This window comes from Amborella trichopoda, chromosome 11 (assembly GCF_054954075.1).
Source record: "Amborella trichopoda isolate Santa Cruz 75 chromosome 11, AtrichopodaSantaCruz75HAP2 v2.0, whole genome shotgun sequence".
Lineage (NCBI taxonomy): Eukaryota > Viridiplantae > Streptophyta > Magnoliopsida > Amborellales > Amborellaceae > Amborella > Amborella trichopoda.
This window is the reverse complement of record NC_142346.1, coordinates 45,148,349-45,162,244: the sequence shown is the minus strand read 5'-3', so window position 1 is coordinate 45,162,244 and position 13,896 is coordinate 45,148,349. Positions and strand designations below refer to the sequence as shown.

Below are 13,896 nucleotides of genomic sequence, written 5' to 3'. Positions count from 1 at the left end.
TCGCATGAGGAAATACGATTTATTAGAAGTGCACTTTAGAACACTTTGGTAAGAAATTTTTTTGTATGCATTGGGATGCATTCCTAAATTTGCGGGAGGCATAAAACATCGGGTGATCCCTAAACCAACAATATAAAAGTTCACAAAATTATCATGTTTAGTTTTTTAAATGTAAGTTTTACTCAATTTTTAAACGTATTAATAAAAAATGTTTATGATGGGTTGAAAATTTATTTTTAACTCTAATTATAAAATTTAAATATTCAAATATAGTATAGATCGAGCATATCTATGAAATATTAAAAATCTTGAAAATTAACGATCCAAATAATGCAATACAAAGAGTATTATTTCCAAGACTTCAAATTTATTTTATGTCCTGTGCATACATCTTGAAATCGAGATAATCAAATTGAGATTTTTCAGCATTAAACCAAAATTTTTGAGGTGCACCTTACTTTAATTGCTCAGGGCCTCACCCTTATATAAATTTTTCACTTATATATTCAAAACTAAGTCCAAAATCCGTCACAACTGGGGACTCATTTTTATATCCGAGTACCATGAACCGTAGAAACCGTGTCCTTACACTAAACCCAAACTGCGCTATTCATAAAGCAGGGGATCCTTTTATCATTATTCATAAAAGTTGAGGGCACATGATTTTGCTGCGGCGGCCGTCTTTTTCCCCTCTCTTTCTCTCTCTTCCATAGTCTCTCTCCTTGTCATAGAAGCAAGAAAAACCTGAATAGAGCTTAGATAAGTGCCACGTGGTTCAGTTTCAAACCCACTCCAATGAGAGAGCCCCACAAGGCAGTCTCTCTCTACAAAACACACTCTCTCTCTACAAAACGATCTCTCTCCTTCCAATCAGAGACCTGTAATTAAGAGTTTCCATCTCTCTTAGTGTTAACATCGTCACTAATTCTCTCTTCTCTCTCAGTTAAGTTCCTTGTGCTCTGTCAAAGAGAGACTTATAATTTACATTCTACACAAAAGACAACTCTTTTTAGAGAGAGAGAGAGAGAGAGAGAGAGAGAGAGAGAGAGAGGCTATGGAGATGGAGATGGATGAGGTCATGGCAGGTAGGGCATTCGAGGATGAAGAAGATGATCACAAGAGAGAAGGTTAATAATCCCTTTTTTTTTTCTCATTGTTTCATTCTATATTTGTAATTTAGTCATTTTTATGGTCATTGCCACCCTTTTTTTCTTTTCTTTTTTTAGTACCTGAGTAGGCCCTCCTTTGCATATTTTATTTCAATGTGATTATTCGTGGTCTCGTTCATGTATTTTTAATGGGCTGTTTTTCTAGGTCATTATTCATTGCATTTTGTAGCAATGGTTGTTAATATATATTTCTTCTTGTGATGATACTCTTGAAGCAAGTGGAGGGAGGGCAGTTTGATAAAAAAGGAAAGCTCAAAACAATAGAAAATGCTCCTGTTTTTATCCTCTTCGTAGTAATAAGCAAGCAAAATAGGTGCATTCTAAGGCCTGAATTTCTTTGAAGGTCCTCTTTATTATAAAATGAACAAAAGAAGATTGATCTTGTTTCACCATTTCCTTTTGTTCACTTCAGACCTTGGCAGGAATGGAACTCCATTCCAATCTGACACGCTGCCACCTTGACCACCTCTGAGGCTATAAGCGATTTCTTGTTCCATTACTTCATTAATCCACTTGCATATTTCTTAGGAGACAGTTCACATCATCATTATCCGAGCTTTAACTCAACAGAGAATTCACTCCACGTGAATGGTTAAAAAATCGGACTCGGGTTGGGACTCGCCGAGATTCTAGGCCAGGAATGGCCTAGCTCTTAACTAGACTGATTCCTGGGTTTGACGAGCCGATTTTCTAAACAATGTTATATAACATTACAAGAACATGGAAAACATCATGGCTCACTTGACCATAATGACCATAATTGATTATTGAAAAGATCTATTATATGGTTATAAGAGAAGTCTTTCCTTTCCTTTGCTACTTACTTTGTTTAATGGTGTTTTGCTTTGGTAGTGTAGCTGTAGATTTTGATCCCCATTGAAGACAAATACCTAACCATTTCAAATTTGTAAAAAATGTGTAATAAAAAAGACTCCAAACTGGCTGTTATAATGGCTTTTTTTTAAGTTTTAACAATTTTGTATTTTACAAAAATGAAATTTATCTTTAAGAAATATATATATTTTTCAACATGATACTATGTTAATGCTTAGAATACATTTATTAAAAGGTTATATATATATATTAAATCTAGAAAATGATCAATTAAACGTATTGATTCCCATACTCTTCCATGCTCTGCTCCTTCGATGTATCGATTCCTTCCCTTAAAATCACTTTAGAGGGAATGGAACATTTTAGGTTCTTAGTTTTTAATCACTTTTATGTTTTTGTATTGTTTTATTTATTACAGGAACAGTGTGGACCGCGACGGCTCATGTGATCACAGCTGTGATTGGGTCGGGGGTTCTTGCACTAGGATGGAGCGTGGCCCAATTGGGGTGGATGATGGGGCCATTAACTGTGGTGGCCTTTGCATGGGTTACTTACTACACAGCAAACCTTCTATCCGATTGTCACAGGTCTCCTCATCCAACCACTGGCCACCGGAATCACACTTACATCGATGCTGTGAGGGCATGCCTAGGTCTCTCTCTCTTACGTGCTGTTTTCATCTCTCTCTCTTACCCTGTCTCTGTTTGTGGGTTGTGTGTGTGTTTGTGTATGTGTCGTTTTGACTTTTGAGTAGTGTTCGGGTAATTGGGCGAGTCCTGAGTAATTTCAGTTCGTCATGGACGAGCCCAAGTATCCTCTAGTTGGGTGTCCAACTCGGGGATGGATTTTAAAAGAATTCAAGGAAATTATAAAAAACTTAAAGGTAAAAAAGGTATTCTTTTGTAACATGTTTTTTTATATGTTCTATCATTTTGACAAAGATTGAAAAGTATTTTGTGTACAAGTACTCAATTTTACAGTCTCCTTTTTGGATTATTTCGAAATTACCGGCCATAAATTAATCTTTAAAATCTATGGTTTTTGCTACTTTGTTAACCTCAGTTGGATGCATTTTGTTTAACCCTACTTTAAACATATATTTTTATTTTTTTGGTTTTTTTTTTTTCCATATTGTTTAGCTTGAACAATACTTGATCCAACTCAGGCCAAGTTACTTATACTCGGCCCGGGTTTGGGAAGAGCACAAGACCCGAGTCGTTTAATCAAACATTGGTGTTGAGAATATCTAAGATTCTCTCTGTCTCTCTATTTGTGTGGGTAGGGAGTTGGTATTTGTGTGGGTAGGGAGTTGGTAGGTGTGGCCTTGAGGCCTTATGCCTTATGCCCAATATTTTTTTTATTTACCTTGGAAATACTTTTTTTTAAAGAGATTATATCTTACCCAAAGGTAGGTTCGTGGATAACTCCCATATCTCCTAGATTTCGGGGCTATCTTCTTAGAGTTTCCTGCAAACCCTAATGTTCGAATAACTGCAACCCTCTATAAAATAGGGTTCACTGGGTCATGTACGATGACCATGAAAGCTTGCTTAAGAGTTATGTGGGTCTCTGTGATATATAATCCAATGATATCGCCATCAAAATCTGGAATTTTTGCCAAGTTCTCCACCCATCTTCTTTCCTTCATAGGTTTGTGCTTGAGTTTGTCCATGTGCAGTGTTCAGCATATTTAGGACTCTCTCTCTCTTACTCTCATGTGTATAGGGTTGTGTGTGTATGTGTGTGCATAATGTGGTTTTAAACATGTATTGGATTTTGTTTGTGTCTGTGTGCGTGTGTCAGTGCATGTCATGTTTTAAGCGTATCTAGGACTTACTCTATGTGTGTGTGTTTGCATGCATGTGGGATTTTGTACAATATTTGTATTTTGTGTAATTATAGGGGTGAGGTTTGTATAAGTTGTCAACCTTAAACAATCAAAATAAAGAACACTCAGTAGATTTTGCTCAAAAAAGAAGTTTTGGTATGGGAAACTCTTACTATGACCTAAAAAACCATTTTCACCCTAGTTATGAAACTCAAATCTCCTATAAACGCTAATTTGTTTTCAAAATAGATGGTTAAAGTTAATATGTTATAAGATGCACTATTTTTATGACTTGAAATCCTTTATTATTAGAGTAATGATCCTATAGGACCCTCTCACACTCATGTGTATAGGACCTCAAAGGATCACCATTAAATTTGGCACAGATCTCTAGAAAATTTTTGATATGGGTGTGGGACTTGATTTTTTTAGAGATCCATGCCAAATTTAATGGTAATCCTTTGGGATCCTACACATATGGGTGGGGGAGGCTTCTATAGGATCATTTATCTTATTATTATTATTATTATTATTATTATTATTATTATTATTATTATTATTATTATTATAATGTTTGTGTAGTGATAATATTTTGTTTAAAAGAAAAGAGACTGTTTTAGTAGGTTTATGGAAACACATGTATTAACTATAAAGGAAAAAAATAGAAGGGGGGAGAAATAGTGAAAGAAAATGGAGATTATAACGGGAAAACATTTGTTTTCATATTCTTTTCTTGGGTGAATTAGTGGGATAATGGGCCCTACCTATTTTTTGAAATTGGGTGAATTAGTGGGATAATGGACCCTACCTATTTTTTGAAATTTTTTTAATATCCTCGAGTAAGATACTTAACTTGGGGCATCCCTAGGGCCTCAGTACTTGGATCTCGGCCCGAGCACTCAACACTGCATTGAACAACCACATTCAATTCGTATAAAAAAACCAAGAGGAAGAATGGTCTAATTCCTCCTTCATGAGAGCTAAGAAGCTCATGAAACTCGTAATTAATAAAAGGGCGTGGTTTGTATAAGGTTACAACCTTAAACAATCAAAATAAGGCGCACCTCCAAATTTTATCATAAGTATAATTTTGATGTAAAAAATTCTTAGGATGGTTGGAGAATATATTTTCATATCTAATTATAAAGTCTTAAATTTCAAAAATAGTTCAAATCAACTAGATCTATAAACACTTCAAAATCTTGAAACTGGACGGTCTAGAAAATATGTTGTGAGATAAACTATTTTAGGACTCGAAATATTTTTTTCTTTTCGTATTTATACATCTCAGTATTGCGATGATCAATTAGAGGGCTTTCCAACATAAAAACAACTTCTTATGATGTGCTATTGAGGTGCACCTCAATTCTACATTTTAAGGTTGAACCTTATATAAACTTGTTCCTTAATAAAAATGACGAAGCATGGTGGATCATGTGGCCTTGTTGTGTCTTATCAGACAAAACATTGAATATCGTAAGCTTTCGCTCTTTAGGTGTACATATTTTTTTAGGATGGCTTGAGAATCTATTTTTATATTTAATTATAAAATCTTAAACTCAAATAATGGTTCAAATCAAGTAGTTCTATAAATACTTCAAAATTTTGAAAATGGACGTTCTAGATAATGTATTGCGAGATAAACTATTTTTAAGACTCAATTTTTTTTATTTTTTTATTTTATTTTATACATCTCGATGTTGAGATGACCAATTCGAGAGTTTTCCAAAATCAAAACAACTTTTTATGAGGTGTTTTTGAGGTGCACCTTAATTCTACATTTCAATGGAACCTTATATAAACTTTTTTTCTTTAATAAAATCAACAAACATGGTGGATCATGTGGCCGTGTTGTCTTATCTGACAAAACATTGAATATCTTAAGCATTCGATATTGGAGTGCAATGTGATTATGTCGTGATTTTTGATGAAAGAGCTACTTTGAGGACTTCTTGGACCTGAAGTTTTTGATACTCTCTATAATTATCAAATGATTATTTTCAAAAAGAAGAAATTAAATTATGAGTTCCAAAACACGTAATTGGGACTGTTTATAAATTAGAGAGTCTTTTCTCGATTTTAGGACAAATTTTTTTTGTCATATTTAGTCTGCATATGATTTTGATTCTGTTTCCCTTTTTTCATTCTTAATCGGTTACTTAATTTGCGTTCTTAAAAATAATTTTGTATAGGGTATTGCCCGAGAGGAGTCAATGACATTATGCTCTCGCAGGAACATATAATCTTTTGGCTTATTTTGCAGGTCCACAAAAAGTGCTCATATGTGGGGTTGCTCAATACTCGAACCTTGTTGGAACTTTGATTGGATACACCATTACGTCTGCCATTAGTATGATGTAAGATTTATATCAACTCAAAGTTCAATTCCTACCCCTAAACTACCACCAAAAAAAAGAGATTTATGCTTCTTTTCATTCTTTCTAATGATTTTTCGAAGAAAGGTTTAGTTTTTATTTTGGTTGAATAATATCTTCCATTTTTTATATTTAAAAAATAAATAGATTCAATTTCTTATTTATTAAGAAGTTATTTTATTGTCATCTTAATTTCAATTTTCTTTGAAATAGTTTTATAGCAATGATCACTAGTAATACCGATAATACCCCTTTCCGGGGCGTTTTCATAGGACCAATTTTGATATCCATTCCGACCTTTTTAAAAAAAAGAAAAGAAATTATTTCCATTCTTGCATTCTATGAAGCTTCCACCACTTCTGTGAAAAAATGACTCAAAACTATAGTACCCCACTTTCTTGTTTGGCTAGTGGGCATATTTTCCATTTTGCTAGAGCCCATAGGGCTAATTGCAATAAGTATATGTTTAAGGCATCAACCTCAAAAGGTCAAAGTTGGCTTATCTCCAAACCTTGTTAGAAGATGCAGTTTTGGTGCTTGAAACCCCTGCAATAGCGTGAAATTCTATTTTTACATTTGGTTATGAAATTTAATTTTCTTAAGATCATACAAATCAAGCGGATCTATGAAAAGATGAAAGTATCAAAAAATGAACGGTCCAGATAATGTGTTATAAGATGCACTATTTTCAGGACTTGAAATAAGTTTTTCTTACATTTCCATATATCTCGAAGTCAATATGATCAATAGGAGAGTTTTCAAGAGCCAAAATAACTTTTCTCGATAGGTTTTGATGTGATCCTTACTTTTATAGTAACATATTGGCACCTTATATATATATATATATATATATATATATATATATATATATATATATATATATATATATATATATATATATATATATATTTATTTATTTCCATATATATATGTATGAGAAATATATCTAATTACTAATTTAATACGTTACTTATATCTTTTAATTTATTTTCAAAATACCTATTAAAAAAGAGTAAGTCTTGAGGCTGAAATTGTTGCAAATTGGTAAAATATTAAATACTTCATCTCTTATGAGCATTTAGATACCCACACTATTATATGGTTAAGGCAGAGAATGGGTCGGTTTGGGTTTGGTTCCACCGGGATCTGGCTTCGGACCCGATCGAATCCATAATTTTGGCTTGGGATCCAGATCTAAAAAGTATACATAGGATTTGAATCCGGATCCGACCTAATCGGATCCAAAAAATTTATTTTATAATTTAAAATAATTTATAACAAAATAATACTATGCAATATATATGCATATATATAAAGTAATATAAAATATTTTAATAATTGGGTCGGTCCAAAACGGAACCACTTGTATCCAGATCTAATCCGAATTACTATTTGGATCCTAATTTTGGATTCGGATCCGACCCGTTGGATCCATACCCAGGTTGGTATAGGGTCTGAAAATTCAGGTTTTGGATCCAAACCCGGTAAATTCTCAACTCTATATATGGTGACATTATCTGATTTTTTACATGTTGAAACTAAATTTTGAGCCGCTTTCTTTTTTTTTTTTCTTGTGTGATGATAACAGGGCAATAAAGAGGTCAGATTGCTTCCATGAAAACGGCCATAATTCAAGATGTGGAGTGTCTGGAAATTTATATGTGGCACTATTTGGGGTGCTTGAAGTGATATTATCTCAGCTCCCCAGCTTGGAGAAAATTTCGTGGCTCTCAATTTTGGCTGCAATTATGTCTTTTGCTTATTCTTTCATTGGGCTTGGGCTTAGTATTGCCATGGTCATCTGTCATGGAGATATTAGAGGCACCTTATTTGGAGTCAAGGTTGGCATCAATGACATTCCTCTAACAGCCAGGACATGGAATGCATTCCAAGCCCTTGGCAACATTGCTTTCGCTTACACTTATGCATTGGTTCTTATAGAAATTCAGGTACTCCCTTAATTTTCTTTTTGTTGTTTTTTTTGTTCTTGTTTTCCAACAGATTCACAACACACACTCTCTCTCTCTCCTTTTTAAATTCCATGAAAAGCTAGGCGAACACTATTGGGTTTGGGGTCCGGATCCGTATCCTGGTCCGGTAATAATTTTCCTTATGAAATATATCTAAATGGGATTGTATATAATGAAACCATTTACCTTTGATACAAAGAGGTCACAATTACATCCAACGGTATGATGTGAAATTTGATAGCTTGAGTTGTCATGAAGTTTGAGAAAAGTTCTTTTGAAGTTTGAGCTTGGTCAATGAAATAAATACAACCCTCCAATTTCACATCTAATGGCCAATATTCAGTGTGACCACATTGTACCCAGGATAAATGATCTCATTGAATACTTTCCCTATCTAAAAACAGATAAATATATAAATATTTTAATTTTTAAATCAGGTCCAGTTCGGTTCAAGTCCCGCACTATATTTTCAAGTCTAGGTCCTTTATCATTTTTCAGGTCCGGACTCGGACCTGACCCATTGCCACCCCAATGAAACGATAGCACTATTTGTTGGAGGCATTTGTCTTTTAGAATAAACTACTCCAAATTAAAGTGCATATAATACAACCAAATGAGCATATTGTCTATTTATTTCTTTAGAGGACCTATTTTTTGAGGTTTTTGACTTAAAATTTTGAAATCACTTTAGAATTACTTTTTGAGAACAGGAAAAAAAAAAAAAAAAAAAAAGGATTTCGGGATGCAATAGTTAGATGGTCTCTCTTTAGCTTTATAATATTATATTTTAAGGAAAAAATTTGTATGAAGTGTCACGGTTATATTATATAAGTAAAGTACACCTCAAAAGCCTACTGAAAAAAGTTGTTATGATCGTCGAAAGTCCTAAGTTGATATATAAGTTGATATATGGATATGAAAAAAAAAGAAAAAAAAAAATATCGAGTTTAAGAATAATACATCTTGTAAAACAATATCTTGATCGTCCATTTTCAAGATTTACAATTGTTTATAGATCAGTTCAATCTGCACTATTTTAAAAAATTTAAATTTCATAATTAAGGTTGGAAATAGATTTTTGGGCTATTATAGTCATTCCATCATCCGAACTGTATCTTCCAGCTGACTTTCAAAGTGCACCTTACCTGAGGGAATAGTTGGATGTATGCTTCTGCAGGAGTGTATAATCCGCCTTCATATTAGTTCCTAAAATCACTTCAGAAAGATCTTGGTGTCAACATTTTTTTTTTCCTGAAATACTTTCTTTATTTTATTCTGAAAAACTTTTCATGCAAGAAAATTCTATTTCAATTTTAGTGAATAGAAAAGAAATTTTAATTTTCTCGTGTGGATCACATTGCATTTCTAGGACACTCTGAAATCTTCTCCCCCGGAAAATAAGGCGATGAAGAGGGCCTCGTTGTACGGGATCGGTATTACTGCAATATTTTACTTCTCAATTGGTTCTGCTGGTTATGCTGCTTTCGGGAATGATGCTCCCGGCAACATGCTCACCGGGTTCGGTTTTTACGAGCCCTTTTGGCTTATTGACATTGCCAACTTGTTCATTGTCATCCACCTGGTGGGTGCTTACCAAGTAAGTATATGTGTCTCTCTCTCCAATGTAAGGCAAATATGTGTGTGTTTGTGTTTTTTTAATGTCACCGCACCGCACCGCAGACATGATACTTGTGTCTGACATTTGAAAAACATATACTTTTTCCTTTTTCTGAACATTTCTTATTGAATTTGCTCATTCAACTCACCTAAAATCTCAGTTCCCTTCTTTGAATGGTGTACCTGTATGTTGTGTCTAAAAGTCCAAGAGGATGTCATTTTTTTTGACAAGAGTATTTATATTATTAGGTAAGAGGAATACTTACCAAATGATAACACATCACTAAAATAGAGATTGAGAGATAACTAAAGAATCTAAAGCAGCCCCTTTCTTGGACAAATCATCAGCAATGTAGTTAGCCTCTGTAAACATGGTTAAAGCTCACAAAACCACATCGATGATGACAACTGCAAACTTGCAACCATAAATTCCTTAGACGCCATGGATGTCTAGAAGATCTATTGCACCAATTAATAATATTTAAATAGTCACCTTCTATAACAAAAAAATTCTCCAACCTTTTGTCCCTCCAAATAGATAACTCTAAAAGAAGAGCTGTCAATCCAGCATGCTCATACTCGTATATGTGCCCGCATAACATAATCCCAAACAAACAAACACGTGCACATACACGCACATGCAACTTGAACTTCTTTACCATATCCTAGCAGTTTAATTTTTCTTTGCATGTCCTAGACAGCTGCATGTTTATCTTGGTTAATTTTGCTTGCTTTTGTACTTTATTTTCCCCTGAGCATAGCTTGATCTCTCTCTCCTTTTTTTAGTTGTTAATTAAAAGATTAAGGGAAAATATCATAAAAAGGGATGAAAGCCCCTTAAAAAATTATTAAAGAGGTCAAATTATCCTTATTTACATTTGAAGGTATACTTTTTCTTTTTCATTTTAAATAGATAGCCCATCCAAGAAAATAAAAAAATACCCAAGTTGCAATTGTCGAGTATTTGGAATGAGGAACAGTGATGCATATTTAAGTAGGGAAAAAGTTTATATAGAGCCGAGGCTTCTCAAATTGATCATATCGATATCAAGATACATAGATATGAGAAAAAAATGGATTTCAAGTTTTGAAAGTAGTGCATCTTGTAGCATTTTGGACCGTCAATTTTAAAAGTTTCAAGTTTTCATAGATCTGCTCAATCTACACTGTTTTTGAAGTGTTAAAGTTTATAATTAAATATGAAAAAATATTTTAAGGCCATAACAAGGATTTTCAGTAGTGAAACCACATTTATCGACACTATTTCAAGGTGCGCTTTACTTTGATTGTTTAGAGCCTTGGCTTTATACAAACCGTACCCTTTAAGTATTTTAACCCCACAAGAGGCCTCACCCAAATGACAAAAATATCCTATGTTGTTGTACATTATGTCAATATTAGTAATACGAAACAATTAGGGGTATTTTTTGTAATTTGATACATACAAATTATACTAGTGTAGAATGACAAAAGTACCTTTAGTTGTTCTATATTGCTAATACTGAACATTGTGTTTCTTATAAGGGTGGCAACCAGCAGGGCTAGCCTTGGCCCTTGTCCCCACAGGACCAAGTGAAAAACAAATGAAGAAAAATTAAAAAATATGAAAAAAAAATAGGGCTGGGCTGAGCTGAACCAGGCCGTCGCTAGCCTTAGCCTAGCCCTTGTGCCACAGTTCGTAGCCTAGACCCTACTTGTTTTTAGGGCCGGGAGGCTCCCCACCTCCTATTGGCAGCCCTAGTTCCTTATTTGCAATATGGAATAAGTAGGAGTATTTTTGTTATTTGGTTGAGGCCACTTAGGGGTCCAGTTACAGAAATACATATGAATGTTCCACATTGCAAATATCGAACAAGGGCATTTTGATATTTTTAATTTTATTTTTAAGGAGTTATCTAATTGATATGAAAAAGGAAAAAGTAATCCCTCAAATGTTAATAGAAATAATTTGACTATTTTAAGAAAGGTTATATCTTTTTAATAATATTTTCCCAAAATTTAATGATTTGATTGATCAATGATACTAAAAAATATGATTTAAGTTTGTAAACACATGCTTTTCTATCCCTTTCCTGTTTCCGATAAATAAACATAGGGCATCAAATAAGTGATTTGACCTTAGCCCTCTCCCCTCTTGGCAGGTATTTTCACAACCAGTTTTTGCAGCATGGGAGATGTATCTCTCCTCCAAATGGTCACAAAATAGCATTGTGCACTCCACCTACAATGTGAAATTACCTTTGGTGCCTTCAACCTCCTTCAATTTTACCCTCTCAAAGCTCATCTCTCGCACTCTTCTTGTGATCATAGTGACATTGGTTGCCATGACTTTCCCATTCTTTAATGCAGTAAATGGTCTCATAGGTGCCATTGCTTTTTGGCCATTGCAAGTTTATTTCCCCACAACCATGTACATCTCTCAAATGAAAGTGAAGAAGGGGACCCAAAAATGGATATTCTTAAAGACTCTTAGTGTATGTTGCTTTTTTGTTAGCCTCATAGCAGTTGTTGGCTCAGTGGCTGGTATAGTTGATAGTCTTAAGCATGCCACACCTTTCCAAACCATGTATTAGGGCAAAGTAGTCATGTGGGTAGTATGGAAAATAGAGAAATTTCAAAGGCTAGGTTTTTTTTTTTTTTTTGGAGATTTTGGTGGTGGTCTTTTAATCACATGGTTCACCACATGTTTATTGTATGTGAGGGGTTTGCATTATAGGTACAAAATTTCAAGACCTTTCACTAAGATTTGGAGTAGTGTGTGGTGAATTTCACAAATTTCTCAATGGTAGAGGATTATATGTTGTTTATACTATTATGGAAGATTGTCCCTTGTAGACAATATACCAAAGAGTTAATTAACGTTCTTTGAGCTATTTGAGATTATGTTCACCACTTTTCTTTAACATTTTGCTTGTACTCATTTGCTAATAAGAGGCCTTAGCAATCTCCTCTTCTAAACAGGCTCATGTCCAAGGGGGTTCTAGGCCTTGCATTAGCTATTGAAAAAAATAAAATTTTAATGTCATGTGGTCCAATGGAACACGCATCAGGTATTAAACTGGTAAGAACGTATATACTACATTTGATCTTAGCCGAAACCCCGTGAAAAGGTATCTTATATTATTTTATTTTTTCAGTGGGAAAGATAAGCTCCTATCTATTTTTTCAAATATTTTATAAGTTGATTTTTTAAAAAATATTAATAAGGTGACGTCTATTGAAATAAAAACACAATGTGGTAACTAAGTTATGGGGGTTACTACGAAAACCCCAGCCCCTTTCCCATTAAAGATAGCGACATGGTTTAGCATTCATTACTCGTTGCCTACATTTAAAGAAATTGTAGCATCACAAAAGAACTTTGTAATCGCTTTGTTGTACATTCCCTTGGCCTCAGCGATAAGTAAAGGGCCAATGGGAGGCTGTGTGCGCTAAGTGGGTCGAGTGAGCCAAGAAGTTTATCTAATCCTTGCACCCCTCTCCACCACGCTCAGAGACCAGAACAAACCTTTTGCACAGCCCCCTCGATCAAGGGGCAGGGGCACCATTGGCCCTACTCCCTACAAGCTATAGGCCACCGTAGCCCGCCTAACAGGGCCAAAGAAGCCCTAGCCCAAGCCCGGCTCTCTTGGGCTGGGCTGGGCTAAATACAATAAAAAGAAAACCCCCCCTTAAAAAAAGGATAAAAAGGGCCGGCCCTGTCACGACCTAGCCCAAGACCGGCCTAGTCCTTTCCTCAGGCCAAGAGTGGCCTAGCCTTAGCTCAGTCCTCAGGCCATATTTTATGGCCTAAGCGCTTAGGGCGTGCCAACCAGCCTATTGCCAACGCTAATAATCACAATACGGCCCATCTCGCTCTTGATGTCCTCCCTCGCAAGGCTCGTGCTCTCTCTCCCTTTTCCCTTTTTACCAACTCATGCAAAATGCGCAAAAAATACTTCCGTCTTTTACTATGAATTGAAGGAAATGAGCATCAGTTCAAAGGTGTGGTTTGTATATGGTGGAGGCTTTAAACAATTAAAGTAAGGCGTATTGCTAAATAGTGTTGAAAGATAATTTTTTATTAGTAAAAATCTTTGTGATTGCTTTAAAATTTATTTTCA

At 34.6% G+C, this 13,896-nt stretch overlaps 1 protein-coding gene and 1 pseudogene across 1 annotated transcript; one reads left to right on the top strand and one right to left on the bottom strand.

Moving 5' to 3' along the window:
* Nucleotides 1-765: 765 nt before the first annotated feature.
* LOC18448430 (amino acid permease 6) lies at nt 766-12,666 on the top strand. The gene is made up of 6 exons (XM_006858491.4): nt 766-1,127; nt 2,422-2,655; nt 6,095-6,188; nt 7,795-8,155; nt 9,546-9,773; nt 11,935-12,666. Exons 1-6 carry the CDS (start codon nt 1,055-1,057, stop codon nt 12,364-12,366), a joined length of 1,422 nt encoding a protein of 473 aa, XP_006858553.3. The 5' UTR covers nt 766-1,054; the 3' UTR covers nt 12,367-12,666.
* Nucleotides 12,667-12,765: 99 nt separating this feature from the next.
* Nucleotides 12,766-12,905, bottom strand: LOC148779946 (U2 spliceosomal RNA; annotated as a pseudogene).
* Nucleotides 12,906-13,896: the final 991 nt, after the last annotated feature.

Excerpts from the sequence above, each read along its gene's own strand:
- LOC18448430 (XM_006858491.4), top strand. The coding sequence starts at position 1,055 with ATGGAGATGGAGATGGATGAGGTCATGGCAGGTAGGGCATTCGAGGAT. Across the intron at positions 2,656-6,094 it reads TGCTGTGAGGGCATGCCTAG|GTCCACAAAAAGTGCTCATA; the intron begins GTCTCTCTCTCT and ends CTTATTTTGCAG. Across the intron at positions 9,774-11,934 it reads ACCTGGTGGGTGCTTACCAA|GTATTTTCACAACCAGTTTT; the intron begins GTAAGTATATGT and ends CCCTCTTGGCAG.